Genomic DNA, 17,771 nt, shown 5'->3' on the forward strand with positions numbered 1-17,771 from the left:
CGCTTGTGCGCCCCCTCCTCAAGAAGCCCTCCCTGGACCCAGCTGTCCTTAATAACTATCGTCCAGTCTCCAACCTTCCCTTTATGGGGAAGGTTGTTGAGAAGGTGGTGGCACTCCAACTCCAGCGGTCCTTGGAAGAAGCCGATTATCTAGGTCCCCGGCAGTCGGGTTTCAGGCCCGGTTACAGCACGGAAACCGCTTTGGTCGCGTTGATGGATGATCTCTGGCGGGCCCGGGACAGGGGTTTATCCTCTGTCCTGGTGCTCCTTGACCTCTCAGCGGCTTTCGATACCATCGACCATAGTATCCTTCTGCACCGGCTGGAGGGGCTGGGGGTGGGAGGCACTGTTCTGCAGTGGTTCTCCTCCTACCTCTCTGGCCGGTCGCAGTCGGTGTTAGTGGGGGGTCAGAGGTCGACTCCTGGGTCTCTCCCTTGTGGGGTGCCTCAGGGGTCGGTCCTCTCCCCCCTGCTATTTAACATCTACATGAAACCGCTGGGCGAGATCATCCAAGGACATGGGGTGAGGTATCATCAATATGCGGATGATACCCAGCTTTACATCTCCACCCCATGCCCAGTCAACGAAGCGGTGGAAGTGATGTGCCGGTGCCTGGAGGCTGTTGGGGCCTGGATGGGTGTCAACAGACTCAAGCTCAACCCGGATAAGACGGAGTGGCTGTGGGTTTTGCCTCCCAAGGACAACTCCATCTGTCCGTCCATTACCCTGGGGGGGGAAACATTGACCCCCTCAGAGAGGGTCCGCAACTTGGGCGTCCTCCTCGATCCACAGCTCACATTAGAACAACATCTTTCAGCTGTGGCGAGGGGGGCGTTTGCCCAGGTTCGCCTGGTGCACCAGTTGCGGCCCTATCTGGACCGGGACTCATTGCTCACAGTCACTCATGCCCTCATCACCTCGAGGTTCGACTACTGTAATGCTCTCTACATGGGGCTACCTTTGAAAAGTGTTCGGAAACTTCAGATCGTGCAAAATGCAGCTGCGAGAGCAGTCATGGGCCTACCTAGGTATGCCCATGTTTCACCATCACTCCGCAGTCTGCATTGGCTGCCGATCAATTTCCGGTCACAATTCAAAGTGTTGGTTATGACCTTTAAAGCCCTTCATGGCATCGGACCAGAATATCTCCGAGACCGCCTCCTGCCTCACGAATCCCAGCGACCGATTAGGTCCCACAGAGTTGGCCTTCTCCGGGTCCCGTCAACTAAACAATGTCGGTTGGCGGGCCCCAGGGGAAGAGCCTTCTCTGTGGCGGCACCGGCCCTCTAGAACCAACTCCCCCCGGAGATTAGGACTGCCCCTACTCTTCCTGCCTTCCGTAAACTCCTTAAAACCCACCTTTGCCGTCAGGCATGGGGGAACTGAAACATCTCCCCCTGGGCACGTTTAATTTATGCATGGTATGTCTGTGTGTGTGTCTGTTAGCATATGGGGTTTTTTAAATATTTAAATATTTTAAATTGTCTGATTGCTTATGATTTGTTACTACATGTTGTGAGCCGCCCCGAGTCTTCGGAGAGGGGCGGCATACAAATCTAAGTAATAAATAAATAAAATAAATGATCCTGTCTGAATGGAAGGTGCAGAGACAGGGCAGCCAATTCTGAAATTCGCCTGGCAGATGTATTCGCTACCAGGAAAACACCTTGAGGGTCAGAAGGTGGAGGCTGATAGACCGGAGGGGCTCGAAGGGGGAGGCTCCATGAGCACCTGTAAGACTAAAGACAGGTCCCAAGAAGGTTAGCAGTGTACTACAGGAGGACAGAGGTTAACTGCTCCTTGCAGGAAACTTCTCGCTCTGGGGTGGTGACTAAGAGGACTGTAGACAGGCTCTTCTGGTGGTGGCAGTCATCCCAGAGGTCCGTGAGGGATCTGCACGCCCGCCTGGCTAAATAGAGGGCAAATGCCTGCAACGTCCCATCAGTCTGCGGAAAAACCTCTTCACAGATCTGGTCTCTGATGCCCCCAAAGTTGGGGGCCTCTGGTCTATTTCCCTTCAAGTACATCTCCCTTCTAATGTATTATAGTCGCGGCCTCTAATATGATAAGTGAAGAATGTCTGTGAAGCATAGCTGTAGTCCTTAACATAAACTGCTAAGGACATCATGATGAAAACTATGAAATGTTATTGTTGCAAATAATGAAAAGCGTAAGAGCCTTTGTGTGGTTATTTTTCTTGATTGGACACATGCATGGAAAATTTTAGAATTTTAGAATAGAGGAATCCTTTTAAATTAAGCTGATTAAGCCCTTTATTGCCAGATCATTATTAGTCACATATGTTTGGCAAAATAAAATATGGTTTCCAGTTGGTGAAAGGGTTTGATAGTTTATAAGCAGATTTTTTTTAAAAAAAATGGGAACATGAATATCCTGGTAGGTTGTTCCTCTGAAACTAAGTCTGTTTTGTTGAATTGTATCAGGTTCTCATTCTCAGCAAGAAGGTTCTAGAATTTTGGGTCGCTTTATGGTTTCTCCAGACGCTTCTGATTTGTGGGTGTACAAATCAATTGTTTATAAATTGTGAATTTGTCATAATTCCAACCATGAAGGGTACTTCCTCTTGCCTTGCTTCTTGTACCTGATAACACTGACTCTTGAAAATTGCCATTTTCTATCAGACCAATGTTATAAACCACCATTTAAGGAAGATCCATCAGGATCCTTTGGATATAAGAAGGGAATGAAGATATTGCCCTTTCACTGTTTCTTTTGAACATTTGAGAATGCTGCTTGCACATGAAGCCTTACCTAAAAATGTGTTTAATCCTTTGAAAACTCAAAACTATCCAACACCAATTACTTCTTAGGTTCGCCACCATTGCAGCAACAAAAGTCTTTTGTTATTGGATAGATTAACTATTGGATACACAGAGTCTGCTTCTCTAAATATTTATATAAACTGGTTTGTTATCCACAAAAACTTATTCAGCAAGAGATTTTTTTGATCTTGCAATTAACTGAACACTTCATTTTTGTTACAAACACAACCATTCCTGTGGGAATTAAATTTCAAAAGCTAACACTATACTACATACGGTAGGAATTTTTTTAGCTTGTCCTGACTTTTTCATATAAAGGGGTCACATATGTTTGAGAGGGTCACATATGTTTCTTCTGGAGTCAGAAAAAAACTCTACATTTTTGACTTGCTATGTAGCAACTGCCTTAACTGAATATCTACAATTTCCCATGTTGTTCTTTATAATTGAACCATTTTACTTCTGTTCAGTAATCCTTTCCTTTATGTCTTTCTAATATTTCTTTTTTTGTGCTCGGTGAAGTATGCAAATACTCCTTTTTCCCTGGATTTTTTTTCTCTCTCGTCCCAGTAGGAATGTGGGAGACTGGATCTAGACCAGTGTTTTTCAAACATGGCGGCTTTAAAATGTGTGGACTTCAACTCCCAGAATTCTGAGCAATGTGCTTCTGGACTATGCGCATGAACAGAGGGAGGGAATGGTGTGGGCATGTGTACGCCTGCTGACACATGGCCACACCTTCTTTTGGCACGCGAACCAAAAAAAGTTCGCCATCACTGCTATAGAGAATAAAGAGGGAGGGCAAAATTTCCCAAATGATGAATTTTGGATATATTCTTTCTTCGGGGTTACTTTGTAGTCTAGCTGAACTTGTAAAACGTTAAATATAATTTTAAATTTTGTTTTTCCTGGCACATGGGACTGTTAACCATTTCTAGTTTTACTCAGAGCTTAGTGATCAGTGTATAAATGGATTCCTAGGAATACCATGTGCATTTTTGGTCAGATCAATTTTTTAAGGATTTAGAAACAAAATGGGGTATGAGGGGATATGGGGTAATAAGATAAGGGAATATCGGTTTATGCTTAAATAAGTAACCAGCTTCAGACAGCGAGTAGGGATTTTTATATAGGCAGCACATTGATCTCATAGGGAATCCTAGAATTTATAAAAGCAGAGTGTTTCATTACAAAATCCAAACTTACCACTGATACTGATGCAAGCTCAGAATACATTTTCTTCTGCATGAGTCATTTTAGTGGAAAATCTGATTACTTCAGCATTGTATATGAGTACTGGAAAATACAGTGCTAGATTATTTGGAAATAACATGTTTATTGAAATAACATGGTTAAATTACTTGACAGTCCTTGTTTGGAATGCTGTAGCCAGGAAAAATTTTGTTTACTAAATTTTTTTTTGAAAGATTTAAGTACAGAATCCTATTTTTGCAATAATTTCGAATTTGGGTTTTATGAACTAAGTTTCATCTTTAAAAAATTACATTTCAGTGGCCTCAGGATGCTAGCGTGATTTCAGATTCATTTTTTTCTTTGCCCTGCTAGAACCTGTAAATGGCTTCTGTGTCTTGAGAAAACTTTAGATTGTTGTAACTAAATGGTCACAATTTGGTTATGCCATGAGCAATTTGTCAGAGATGAAACTTTGCTCATGTTTTTAATATGCAAAGATTCTGGAAAAAGATGAAATCATGTTCCAATTTGCAGTATTAGGATTTTTCTTGTAATTGACTAGTTTTTTTAGGTTATTGAATAATTAGTTGAATTGCCTAATATACATGGATAGAATGGAGTGGAGTAGATAGAATAGAATAGAATAGAATTTTTTTTGGCCAAATGTGATTGAACACACAAGGAATTTGTCTTTGGTGCATATGCTCTTAGTGTACATAAAAAGACAAGATACATTCATCAGGAATCGTACAAGGGGAAACAATCAATATTAATATACTGTAAATCATAAGGATACAAGCAACAAGTTATAGTCATACAGTCATAAGGGGGAGGAGATGAGAAGACAAATAGTAATAGTAATGTGGCCTTAGTGAATAGTTTGACAGTGGTGAGAGAATTATTTGTTTAGCAGAGTGATGGCGTTTGGGAAAAACTGTTCTTGTGTCTACTTGTCTTGATGTGCAGTGCTCCATAGCATCGTTTTGAAGGTAGGAGTTAAAACAATTTATGTCCAGGATGCGAGGGGACAGTATATATTCATCTTCAGTACAGTTAATATCGGTTCAGAAATAAGTTCCAATAGGTTTAATGGAGTTGACCTCCAGGTAAATGAGTGCAGGATTGCAGTAGTTTCAGTAAATGCAATTTTCCAAACAGATATTCTGCACAGTTCAGCATTATCTTGACAGCTAGAAGTATATGATGCAGTCAAGTAATTTTGGAGCAAGTGTGTCCACTGATTCATTGTTCCAGTTCTTTCCATTTCATAAACTACAACAGCTCCTATAAATGCTATAATCACCATTATACTCCTAAATGTTGAGCAGATTTTCCCAACATAATGTAAAAAAAATATTGAAAAATAAGATTGAATTTTCATGACATTTTAAAATAAGAGTGGGTACAAGGACATTATGGCAAATCAAATCTATTCCCTATGCCAAGGATGCAAGCGAAGTCTGTTAATTACATTCCATCCTTGGAGGTTTTCAAGCAAACATTAAACAGCCATTTGACCGGGATGATCTGAGAATTCCTGCCTTGGGATGGGGTTGCACTAGAAAACCTTCAAAATCCTTATCAACTTATCAACTCCTCCACTCGAAATAGAATACCCTATGAGACTAGACTTTCAATCCTGGGTCTAGAAAGTTTAGAACTAAGATGCCTTAAACAAGATCTAAGTATTGCCCACAAGATCATATGCTGCAACCTCCTGCCTGTTGGCGACTACTTCAGCTTCAACCACAACAACACAAGAGCACACAACAGATTTAAACTTAATATTAACCGCTCCAAACTTAACTGCAAAAAATATGACTTCAGTAACCGAGTTGTCGAAGCGTGGAACTCATTACCGGACTCCATAGTGTCATCCCCAAACCCCCAACGCTTTACCCTTAGATTATCTACGGTTGACCTATCCAGATTCCTAAGAGGTCAGTAAGGGGCGAGTACAAGTGCACTAGAGTGCCTTCCGTCCCCTGTCCTATTACTCTCCTATATCTCCTATACCTTTCTTCTATTCCTATATCTCTTCTTCTATTCTTTCATTGATATGTTCTATTACTATATCTTCTTTTCTATTATTTCTTAGATATATTTTACTATGAGTATCTCCTCTATAACCTCCATTATGTATTTTACTATGTGTATATAGATATATACTCACTAAAACCTCATTGTGTATTGGACAAAATAAATAAATAAATAAATAAATAAAAGAGTCTAGAAAAACAAATGGTTGGAATTATCATAAGGAACTGAGCTTGATTTACTTGAGGTAAAACATTTTTTGTAGAGGTAACATTCCCATGTCACACAACTATAGGGACTGATGTGTGAGATGCTGTTTCAGAGTTACCCTATGTCTATCTCTGTTTTCAAAAACAAATATGGCACATTACAGATAACTGTTTGTGGTCCTGTTCCTGCCTATCACTTTGATAATCGTCTTTCTTTCCGCACAAAAAAAATTGCTGAAGAAAAAAAAAGATATAATTATGCATATGAAAAATGGTAGAACTAGGAGGTCCTCTTCTTGACTTCCTTGAAGGCAGTTTGAGTTATCTTGTGACTGAATCCTTCTGGAATGCCCTGATGGGATCTGGCAGCACTTGGGGTGTTTCTCATGCTTAAATAACAAGAGTTTTGTTTTCATTTTTTTTTATCCTTGCAGAGACTGATTGTTTGCTTGGAAGAATCTATTTATATTCATAACATTAAAGACATGAAGCTTCTGAAAACGATCCTGAACACCCCTCCTAACACCACAGGTAAGGGAATAAGCATGAATTGCCAAAGGAGAGTAATGGGCTTCTGGTGGTCTTCTCTTCATAGGGCCAGTAGAAAAATGCTCCTGCCGCTTTCTGCAATAGGAATAGTTTGGACTTCTTGTTACTTCTAACTATAGTTGTAAATCAGGGTTGGGTTCTAACTCACCTCGCTGCCACTTCGCTTCCTCCCGCGCCACATGCACAGTGCTGAAAAAAAAACAACCCCAAAAAGCTGAAAACAAGATAGTGGCGCATGCGCAGTGCTGGAAACTCAGCTTCTGCACATGCGCAGGGGAAAAAAACACCAGGAAAAAAATATTAAACCCCCCCCCCCCAAAAAATGCAAAATAAATTCTCCCAAAAAAGATGGCGGCATCCCTGGACCAACAGAAACGGTTCTGTGATATCATTGTGACATCACCAGTGGGTTGCTATCAATTCGGGCGAACCGGTCCGAATCAGGAGGAACCCACCTCTGCTGTAAACTAACAACTATAGTAGATTAAATATTAAGCACTTTGACTATATTCTGTTCTAACTGTTGTACATTTACATCATTATAGCTTTCTTGGGGTTATTACAACATGTTGTTCTGTAATTAGCAAGGACTCTGCTAATTACCAATTATACCAATGCTCAGCTTAGTCTCTATTGCTATAAATCTGTCCTGGTTCCAGTGCAGGGCAGTGGAAACTCTGAGGAAGCTATGTGCCAATGACAGCTTCAGTTATTCTGAGGCAAGACACTCTTTTCCTTTTCCCACCCAGTCCATCTATTGGCTACACAAATAGTTCTTGACTTACGACCATAATCAAGCCCAACATTTCTGTGGCTGAGACGTTAGCTAAGTGAGTTTTGCTCCCTTTCGGGACCTTACTCGCCACAGTTGTTAAGTGAATCACTGCGGTTGTGAAATTAGCAACCCAGTCGTTAAGTGAATCTGGCTTCCCCATTCTCTTCTGCTGGTCGTAAGGTTGATCGCGTGATCCTCAGACTTTGCCACCGTCGTAAATATGAGTCCGTTGTTAAGCATCTGAATTTTGATCACATGACCCTTGGGATATTGTAATGGTTGTAAGTATGAAAAACGTTCATGCCACTTTGTTCAGTGCCGTTGTAACTTTGAACAGTCACTAAATGAACTGCTGTAAGTTGAGGACTAGAAACTTTTCTAAGGTTAAGGAAAATCATTAACTTGCAAGTATAGTGGTACCTCTACTTAAGAACGTCTCAACTTACGAACTTTTCTAGATAAGAACCGGATGTTCACGATTTTTTTGCCTCTTCTCAAGAACCATTTTCCATTTACAAGCCCAAGCCTCCGAACCGGAAAAGGCAGGGAGAAGCCTCCATGGGGCCTCTCTAGGAATCTCCTGGGAGGAAATAGGGCCGGAAAAGGCGAGGAGAAGCCTCTGTGGGGCCTCTCTAGGAATCTCCTGGGAGGAAACAGGGCCTCCACCCTCCCTGTGGTTTCCCCAATCGTACACATTATTTGCTTTTACATTGATTCCTATGGGAAAAATTGCTTCTTCTTACAAACGTTTCTACTTAAGAACCTGGTCACAGAATGAATTAAGTTCTTAAGTAGATGTACCACTGTATACTTATCCTTGTAAATAATAGCATGCAGGTTATGGATGGATGGCAAGGCAGCAGTTTCCCCATTTAATTGGGTTCTCCCGTTAATTTTGTCTTGTTTTTTCATTTTTAACGTCCAAAAAGTCTGACAAGAATTTACACTATGAGTTCTGTAATAGTGTAAATTCTTGTCAGACTTTTTGGACGTTAATCCGAACATTTATCTTTTATTATTTAATAAACACTATGAGATAGTTCCTGAAATTTTGTTTTCATGTCGATATTATAGGTACATGCACTTTCAAAAAGAATGTGATTGTTTCTTCTATAATATACAATCTCTTTCACTTCATGGGAATATTGCCATTTGAATGGTTGAGGATTTCTAGGCAGCACTTTTATAGTTATCTAGGATTATCAGATCTGAACTGCAAAAAATCCAGATAGCTATTAGAGGACAGTAGAGCAATTGATGTAAATTATCTCTCTGCCACCATTTAGTAATTGTCTGGGTTTCTGGAGCCCAGATCTGGTTGTTTACCTTATCTTCACTTCTCCAATTCAAGTACAGAAACAAAATTATTCTCTTAATTAACCAGGAACAAAACATTTTGCAGGACATATTATTTCTGTATAACATCATTTAGACCTTCCCAGAGGCCCATTTAGCAGCCTAGATAACCACTGGTAATACAGGAGTTAAGCAAAGCCAGCAGATCATTTTGTGTGTTGAATGATTGGAGCAGAGTGACCTCTGTCATAATTACAGGGAAAGGGACGTATTGGTTTAGTACATTTTTAATTTAACCATGTGTCTGTACATCTCTCTCTCTCTCTCCCTTCTTCCTTCCCTCCCTGCCTCTCTCTTCCTGCCCTGCATTCTGTGTTTTTCTGAATTTTGAAATGAAGTTAGCATTTCAAAAACTTAAGTGCTACATGTACTTGAGCAATTTAAACCTAAATATATCTACTTGCAATTTATAAAAATTACCGATTAATCAGAATGCAGGCCAAAATTAATTTACGTTTGAAACAATGAGAGCCAGAATAAAACTGAACTTAATAGATTTTCCCAGCATAGCAAAAGACTTTTTCAGGATGGGGATTGTTTTCTTCCCGGGAGCATAGTTTCTGTTCTGAGCAAACTACAGGTTGTATAGGACTCCAAACCTCTGTTACATCCAGCTGAAATATGGCAATAAATTGTCAGATTCTGAAAGTGTCAAAAACCATTTTTAGAAAAGAAAAATAGCAATGAATTTATCAGGTGCGAAAGACCACGGCTATACATGAAGGTGTAAACTGATTTATTGCTACCCCCCCCCCCCCCCAAATCTTTTAGGAGTCTTCTCAAATAAATGTTGCTGCTTGGGGTTAGATAAGGGTCAACAGAATTAAAGTCCTCTTGTGGCTATGAAAGTATTCTAGGCTGATCCCTCTTTTAACTCCACCACCAAATTTTGCCACTCCTCCTACAGAGCTTAACATCTTGCAAATTTAATATACCTTTTTATTTTAACAAAAAGGAGGGACTGGATCAGTTCTATATTAGCCCTTCTGGGAATGTCATCAATGATATGTTACCCCATTGTGCTCTTGGCTTCCTAATTTTAAAAAAAGGCAATTTATGGTCACTCAATATATTAACTTTGCTTTTTCTTAAAGTGGCATAAAATTGGTCCCAGGATGACATACATCCATACCTCCTGTCTCCCATGTCAATGCTGTGAACACAACCTGCTAAATATTATGTTTGGCCCAAGACCAAGTGGCATTAGAAATACAAAGAGAACATTGAGTATTAACACAAGGTCTTGCTCCTCATCTGTGGCTGGACTATTATGACATTTGCAAATATCAACGGTTTTGTATTTAGGGTTTTAAGTTTGCTTGTAGGCCAGGTAGGTACTCTGTAAGGATGGAGAAAACGTAAAGTGTGGGATTGAAAGACTTTTTTTAAAAAAAATATTTTTATTAATTTTCATAAAATAGACGAACAGGCACACATACATTTAACACAAAAGTGGGGTTATATTTCCCCGCTTATCTCAAAAGTATAAATTTGAATACAGAAAAAAGAATACACATTTAAATACAATTCATTATTATAAATGTTAAAAAATAATTTGTTAAACTTCTCATTATAATTTTTCATATTTAAACTAATTCTAATATAAATTCAAGATTCATCTCATAATAATTCTTCATATGTAAACTGATTCTAATATATTTCTAAAACAAACATATTCTAACTAATTCTATTATAACACATAAATCTTATCTTTGCCGAAACAATTTACTCATTTATTTAATTGTTATCTTAACCTTCTACTGTTTCTTCTTATTTATCCATATATAAACTTTGTTCCATGTATCATAAAATTCCGTATCTTCTTGATCATTTAAGCGTCTTGTCATCATATCCATTTCAGCGCAATCTAATATTTTTGTAATAACTTCTTCCTCTTTGGGGATATTCTCCCCTTTCCAATTTTGCGCATATATTATCCTAGCCGCAGTTAAAATATGTATAACTAGATATAAAATTTCTTTCTTATAGGTCTGGTTAGTAATTCCTAATAAATAAGTAAGATTGAAAGACTTAAGGAGCCTTCATGGAGCAGGCTTGTGAATCTTTAGTTTTGTCTGCCCAGCCCAGCAATTGCCTAAGGAGTTGTGGAGAGGCCTGATCTGTGCAGAGAATTATTTATATATTTTTATTTATTTTATTTATTAGATTTGTATGCCGCCCCTCTCCGTAGACTTGGGGCGGCTCACAACAGTCTGCGGAGAGGGGCGGCATACAAATCCAAAATAATAATAATAAATAATAATAATAATAATAACAACAATAAAATCTAATAATTTAAAAACATTTAAAAAAACCCATTATTAAAGCAGACATACACACAAACATACCATACATGAATTGTATAGACCCGGGGGAGATGTCTCAATTCCCCCATGCCTGGCGGCAGAGGTGGGTTTTAAGGAGTTTACGAAAGGCAAGGAGGGTGGGGGCAGTTCTAATCTCAGGGGGGAGCTGGTTCCAGAGGGTTGGGGCCACCACAGAGAAGGCTCTTCCCCGGGACCCACCAAATAACATTGTTTAGTCGACGGGACCTGGAGAAGGCCAACTCTGTGGGACCTAATCAGTAGGCTTTTATCTGCTTTCTGACATTTTCTAAATCTTCAATTGGATTATCTGTGTGCGCTGCCGAATCATCCCTCATTTACTAGAGCCAGTAGTTAGCGTGGAAATGTGCTCACTGCTGAAACGTGCAGAAAGATCTGGTAAAGTGGGTTGCAGGAGATAGGGATAGTGCATGCAGTAAGGTTTTTATGTGTGGAAAAAGAGTGAAGATACACAAAATGGAAAATGGATTTTGTTTTAAGCTTTAAAGCAGCAGCCAAACAGAGAACATTCGGGCTGGAACAAACCATGGAACTGTTTTAGCATTGTGCGTTCCCTTGTGACAAATCCCAAATCCCCAGCTCCAACTGGAGCAAGCCCTGCCAGCATTTATAAATATATCTGAACAAAAAGGGCCTTTGGATGGTCATTACTGCACCTATTGCTTTCTGGTTATTTTGTATGTTTTTATTGGCTTTTCTGTTTTTTTAAAATATTTTATGGGGTAAACTGCTGGAAATTGACTTTTAAGTTCCACAACATATAAATTGATTAAATTAATAAAAGCCATCAGGGATACAACTTTTGCTCAAACAAAAATAATAATGAAGATGGTGTTTTATGTTTTATTTGGCAACCTATTTTGGGGGGGGGGGAGTGGAGGGGGGGCTCAGTAGGCAGCCCAAATTGGCAAATACATCTTTGCAACATACATTTTGAACTGCATCAGTGGTGCACAAGAGTGTGAGCTGAATGGACAAACTCTTAAAAGTCCACTGTCAGGAGGGCACAAGAGCATACATTGGATTTCTCCCCAAATAGATGCTCCTCGTCAGTCAAGACTGAATCCAATATGTGGGAGCAGGGTGGAGAATGGTTGAATATTGTATCAGGCCATTTTGTTTTGTACTTTTAATGGAAGTGCCCAATGCAGTTTCAGATATTCTGAGTTTAAACCAATATTTTGAGCTTAAAATAGGCCTGTTTTAGACAGACATTTCCAGAATAGGCATTTCGAACTCAGAACAGATCATTTTAAATAAATGGAGTCTTTTGCATGTAAATCATTGTGAACAATGGGTTTTGAATGTCACTAGGAAATAATTTAATGAAAGAGGCAACTCTGCATAATTGGAAAGGTAGGAGCTGCAAGTGGTTAATAATTTTTCAAGGAATCCAAGAGGATCTTTGAGAAGAGATAACAATTAGTGGCCCCGAATTTGACCTCCTTTTGTATTGAAACAGCTTTGGGGTTTGCTTTAAACAAAATACAAAGTGACTTGGAAAGTTGTCTATGGAGACTGGATTATCAGAGCTTGGCTGATATATATTTTCAAAAACAAAAACTAAGAAAGTCCATCTGTCTTTTGAAAAAAAAAGCACCTTTGGTATGACTTCGAAAGCTAGAATAACTTTAGAAATATAACAATATACTGTCTTGACAAGAAATCCAATGACAGTGTTTTGAAAAGTATACAAGGATTTTGAATCAATGAAATCCTTTGTTATTACTAATATGATACACTACATTTTACTTCACTTTCATAAAGTAATAAAAGTAAGGAAACAAATGGGAATAATGCTAAATATAGTGTTTGATTGGTGGGCATCTCTTTACATAGTTGATAATCGCTAGGCAACAAATCTTAAAATTGCTGCCCTGTGGTTTTTCAACGATTTCTGGTTTTTTGTTTCTGCTTTCTACTCTTTCTGCTTAGAGCGCCTGCTGATCTCTTTCCGGCATAGTAACAAAAGTGAATTCATTCCTTGCCTACACACATACTTTTGCTGTGTTGTGCGTCAGACCATGAAACTAGCTTCGCCAGCAATTTCTCAGGAGGATTCCACTGGTATCTCTGTGATAATCCCCGAAATCCAATGGCCCCATAAAGGAAAAGCCATCCAGTTTAAGGGTGGATATGTGAAGGGGAAAATCAGTCACAATGTTCACATTTGCTGAGCAGTTTCTGAACGGAACGATACCATCTGCTACCTGCAGATGTCACAAGAGTCCAGACGGTTTTTGTCCAGAATGCTTGTGGCTGCCAGAACTGGTCCAGAACAGGTTTCTCCAGGAGAAGCCATGCCGTTGCCTCTGAGCTCCTTGCATCTGTTATCCCTGAGCTCCGCTACTTCCTGACCATGCTATTTCTTCTCTTGGCAGGTTTATGCGCACTTTCTATCAACCATTCCAACTCCTACGTGGCATATCCTGGTAGTCCTGTTGTCGGCGAGATTGTGTTGTATGATGGAAACCTTTTGGTAGGTGCAAACATGAATCCCAAAGATTTTATTCTGGGCCACAGATTTAGTAACTCTGTGGCTTGAGAGTAGAATTTAAATGAGGTAGAAGCATTACATTTGTAGCATACAGCATATGCATCTCTGAGTCTACGGAGAAGGGCGGCATTCAAATCTGATTAATAAAAATAACAAATAAAAAGTATGTTTTTATTTTGATGCTCTGGAGTCCATTTGGGATGTTTTCCTTTATTTTTATTGTTTTATTGTTTTTTTCCCAACTGTTTCCCCATCCCTCCTTCCTCTCCCCTGTTGAATAATCACATTTGTTGTTCCCACTTAGTGGGAGTCCTATCATGAGCATGAATAATTCAAAGTAGAGGGATGCAAGAAAGAGAAAATGTATTTTGTTCTGTGCATTGAACAAACACTACAGTGGGGGGGGGATTTAGCTAGATTTGGTTCCCGTTCTTCTGTAGTTAGAATCATGTGGTAGTTGTGCCAAAGCAGTTTTCAAATAGATCTTGCAAGATAAGTAAAGTAACACTGATTTACCTTACTCTTCTGTCCTCTAGTTACTATGAACTAGCCCGCACCTATTGATTATCCCAGTGCCTTCCTTCTCCTTCCCTTTATTGCTGCCACCATACTTTAATTCAAGATCACTTTAAGGTTCAAATTCTATTCTGTTCTGTTCCTCCCCTCCTCTCTCTCCTCTCCTCTCTCTCCTCTCCTCTCTCTCCTCTCTCTCCTCTCCTCTCTCTCATCTCCTCTCCTCTCATCTCTCTCCTCTCTCTCCTCTCCTCTCTCTCCTCTCCTCTCCTCTCTCTCCTCTCTTCTCCTCTCTCTCCTCTCTCTCCTCTCCTCTCTCTCCTCTCCTCTCTCTCCTCTCCTCTCTCTCCTCTCCTCTCATCTCTCTCCTCTCTCTCCTCTCCCTCCTCTCCTCTCTCTCCTCTCCTCTCATCTCCTCTCATCCCTCTCCTCTCCTCTCTCTCCTCTCATCTCTCTCCTCTCTCTCCTCTCCTCTCTCTCCTCTCCTCTCCTCTCCTCTCTCTCCCCTCTCCTCTCATCCCTCTCCTCTCCTCTCCTCTCTCTCCCCTCTCCTCTCATCCCTCTCCTCTCTCTCCTCTCATCTCTCTCCTCTCTCTCCTCTCCTCTCATCTCTCTCATCCCTCTCCTCTCCTCTCTCTCCTCTCTCTCCTCTCCTCTCCTTAGAATGTGTTTGTGTTCCAAATTATGCCTGGACCACTTACATATTTTCATTGCAAGACTGATGAAATGTTCATGTTAGACCTAGGCATCCAAACCTGGCTGCTTTATACACAGTTCCACACATTGTACATTTTGAATCATAATGTTAAGATGGGCAATGAATTTTTTTATTTCTGTGTTGTTGTTGTTTTTTACTTCGGTGGGATGAAATGCATTTTAGCTATTATAGCCACATTTTATTTCCCCCCCCCCTTGCTTAACAGAGAGACGTTTGTTCGATTTCTGCCCATGAAGGGCCCCTCGCGGCTTTGGCTTTCAACTCTACAGGGTCAAAACTAGCAAGTGCTTCTGAAAAGGTAAGTCAGCAGTGTGACGGGAGACTTCAAATAGACCTTGGGTTTTCTCAGAGGTATCCTTTATCCATTGGGAGTGAGCGGCATATACATACATACATACATACATACATACATACATACATACATACATACATAAATAAATCAATCAATCAATCAATCAATCAATCAATCAATCTCCCTCTAGTAACACCTCTATGGGCAACTGCTAAAGGATGGCTATAAAGATGGGCACTATATATATGTTTTACATAAATAAAGTTTCATTTAGTTTTTTCTCTCTATCTTGTTTTCCCTTCAGTGTAGGACAAAAATTTATTCATTCATGTAGTGGTTCCCCATATCATTTGGGTTTTTTCTGTCCTTAGGTTTTTTATTTCATTTAGTTGTTTCTCTCTTTGGTTAATGCTGTCTTGCCTTACCTTCAGCATAGGACAAAAATGTGATCCAGTGCTTTAGATTTTCAATTGAATGTCTTAATCAAATCCGATAGCCTTTATGAAAATGTCTTGAACACACGTCTGCATAGAAATCCTATTCATTTGGAGTGCTTGGTCATACAGGAGGCTATTTAGAACCCAGAGGAGTGAAAAACCTTTGATGAAATAGCAGGAAAATAGTCTAGAATTGTTTAGCTTGAAGGGCTTATAAAGCCCACAGTTTCCAATTTTCTGGGAAAATTGTGAATTCAGATTTAAAGCATCCATAAAGAGGTCCAGAGATACATTTAATGTATCTCTGGTCCTCTTCCCATGAAGAAAGAGTCTTACCACCTTTCTGACTAATTAATTTCACTGTTCTTAAGAATAGTCTGACATCTGACTGAGATCCATAGTTCCCTCTAAGCTGAGCAGTGAGCAATCGCTCACTTAAAAATCATCATCAACTCAGAGTTTTCCAAACCTGCCCAGAAGCCGAGAGGGAAATTTTATTATTATTTCTGTGTCGCCCAGTCCCGAAGGGACTGCCACTCAGACACTATACTTTTCCGCCCACCCCAAAAAAAATTTAGAGAGAACACTGCTGAGATCTGCCTTCCTTTAACTAGCATTCAGGAATAAGAACAATGTTGACCTTTCAATTATTTGAAGACTCCTATCAGAGTAGATAGAGTTAAATTAACATACTGTATAACTCTTATCTACAGAAAATAGCTAAAGGTCATACATTTAGAAATCGATTGAACCTGTGTCATTCAGATCATTACATGCTGTCTTAGAACAAGGACTCCTGGTCTCTATGGGATTTGTAGCCACCCAAACTATGCAAACATATTGCTTCATCCTAAATGGTATTTCCTCAGATGTAAGCTCTAGAGGCAACAGCTTTCTAATAATGTTCTGTGGCATTAGTTGACAGTAAACCATCCATTCATTTTGTGTTTACTTAGGATGGACTTTGCTCTGATACCTATCTATTGTTGTTCCTAGGGTAACTTTAAAAAATAATTATTATTATTATTATTAGATCCTACCAAGAAACTTACATGTGATGTGACACCCAGAAAAATATGGCATCCTTCACTTAATCCTCCAGGAAATGATTGAAGGCAAACTAGGTCCCGGCAGAAGAAGCTTAAAAACCTAAGTGGCTGGTTGGGACAAAACTCAGCAGCATTTTTTCATGTGGCTGTTGACAAAAAATAGGATGCCATATCTGTCATTGCCAATGTCCGATGACAGATATGGCACAAGAAGAAGAATTATAAACTTACAAATTAGAAAATGGGACAGGTGGGGAGGTGGGAGGATGATTAGCAAGGAGGAAAAAAGTGTACAGAAAACACAATTGTGTGGAATAAGACCATCTCCTTTTCTGGCACTAAGGGCTGTTTAATTTATTCTACCTTTCCTGAATAGTGTTGTGGTTGGCTCTGGCCCGGCTCCTGTCCCAAGGAATGTGGAGGGGGATGCAGGGGAAACATCAACATGTCATAGGCCTGTTTTATTGCCGATAGAGTCAGGTAGTGCAGTTTCCTCGGACGAAGAAGAAGGTGGGGGTGACTTGGAAGAGGGGGACTTGGCACACAGCCCAGGAAGCCAATCTCCATTATCTTCGGTCAATTCGGATGAAAAAATGTGTTAGACCCACGCATGTGCAGAATTATGCATAGAAGAGACCAATTGAAGAAATATTACAGGAGATAAGAGAGGCCACCTGTGTTTGGGTGGGGCTCCAGTAATTAGAGCTGCTGATATAAATAGCAGCGTGCTGGTTTGGCTGTTGTGGAAGATTATCTGATCGTTGTTCTTCAGGACCGTGCCTTGCTGTTTCCGGACTTTGTTTGTTGATTTTTCACGACTTGGAAATCAAAGCAGAGCAAAGTGTGTGTGTTCCACTTCGTGGAAGAAGGAGGGCTGTGACGTTCCTTCACAGCTGCTAGCTAAGTACTTAAGGACTGATCAAGGGTGTACAGACAACCAGGTTGTTTTGGGACGAGTGCTCTTTGCAATACAAAAAGTGTGCTTTGTTTCTTTTGAATTTTTGTGATAAAGAACATT

At 40.0% G+C, this 17,771-nt stretch overlaps 1 protein-coding gene across 2 annotated transcripts in view; it reads left to right on the forward strand.

Moving 5' to 3' along the window:
• The window catches only part of WIPI1 (WD repeat domain, phosphoinositide interacting 1), a 56,935-nt gene that overhangs the window by 21,839 nt on the left and 17,325 nt on the right, over positions 1-17,771 (forward strand). For both annotated transcript variants that reach the window (XM_070740294.1, XM_070740295.1), the window contains exons 4-6: positions 6,657-6,753; positions 13,629-13,726; positions 15,181-15,273. In XM_070740294.1, the coding sequence (XP_070596395.1) occupies positions 6,657-6,753; positions 13,629-13,726; positions 15,181-15,273 (288 nt within the window). The remainder of the gene's footprint in view (positions 1-6,656; positions 6,754-13,628; positions 13,727-15,180; positions 15,274-17,771) is intronic.

The sequence above is a fragment of the Erythrolamprus reginae genome, chromosome 2 (genome assembly GCF_031021105.1).
Source record: "Erythrolamprus reginae isolate rEryReg1 chromosome 2, rEryReg1.hap1, whole genome shotgun sequence".
In the NCBI taxonomy this organism is placed as follows: domain Eukaryota; kingdom Metazoa; phylum Chordata; class Lepidosauria; order Squamata; family Dipsadidae; genus Erythrolamprus; species Erythrolamprus reginae.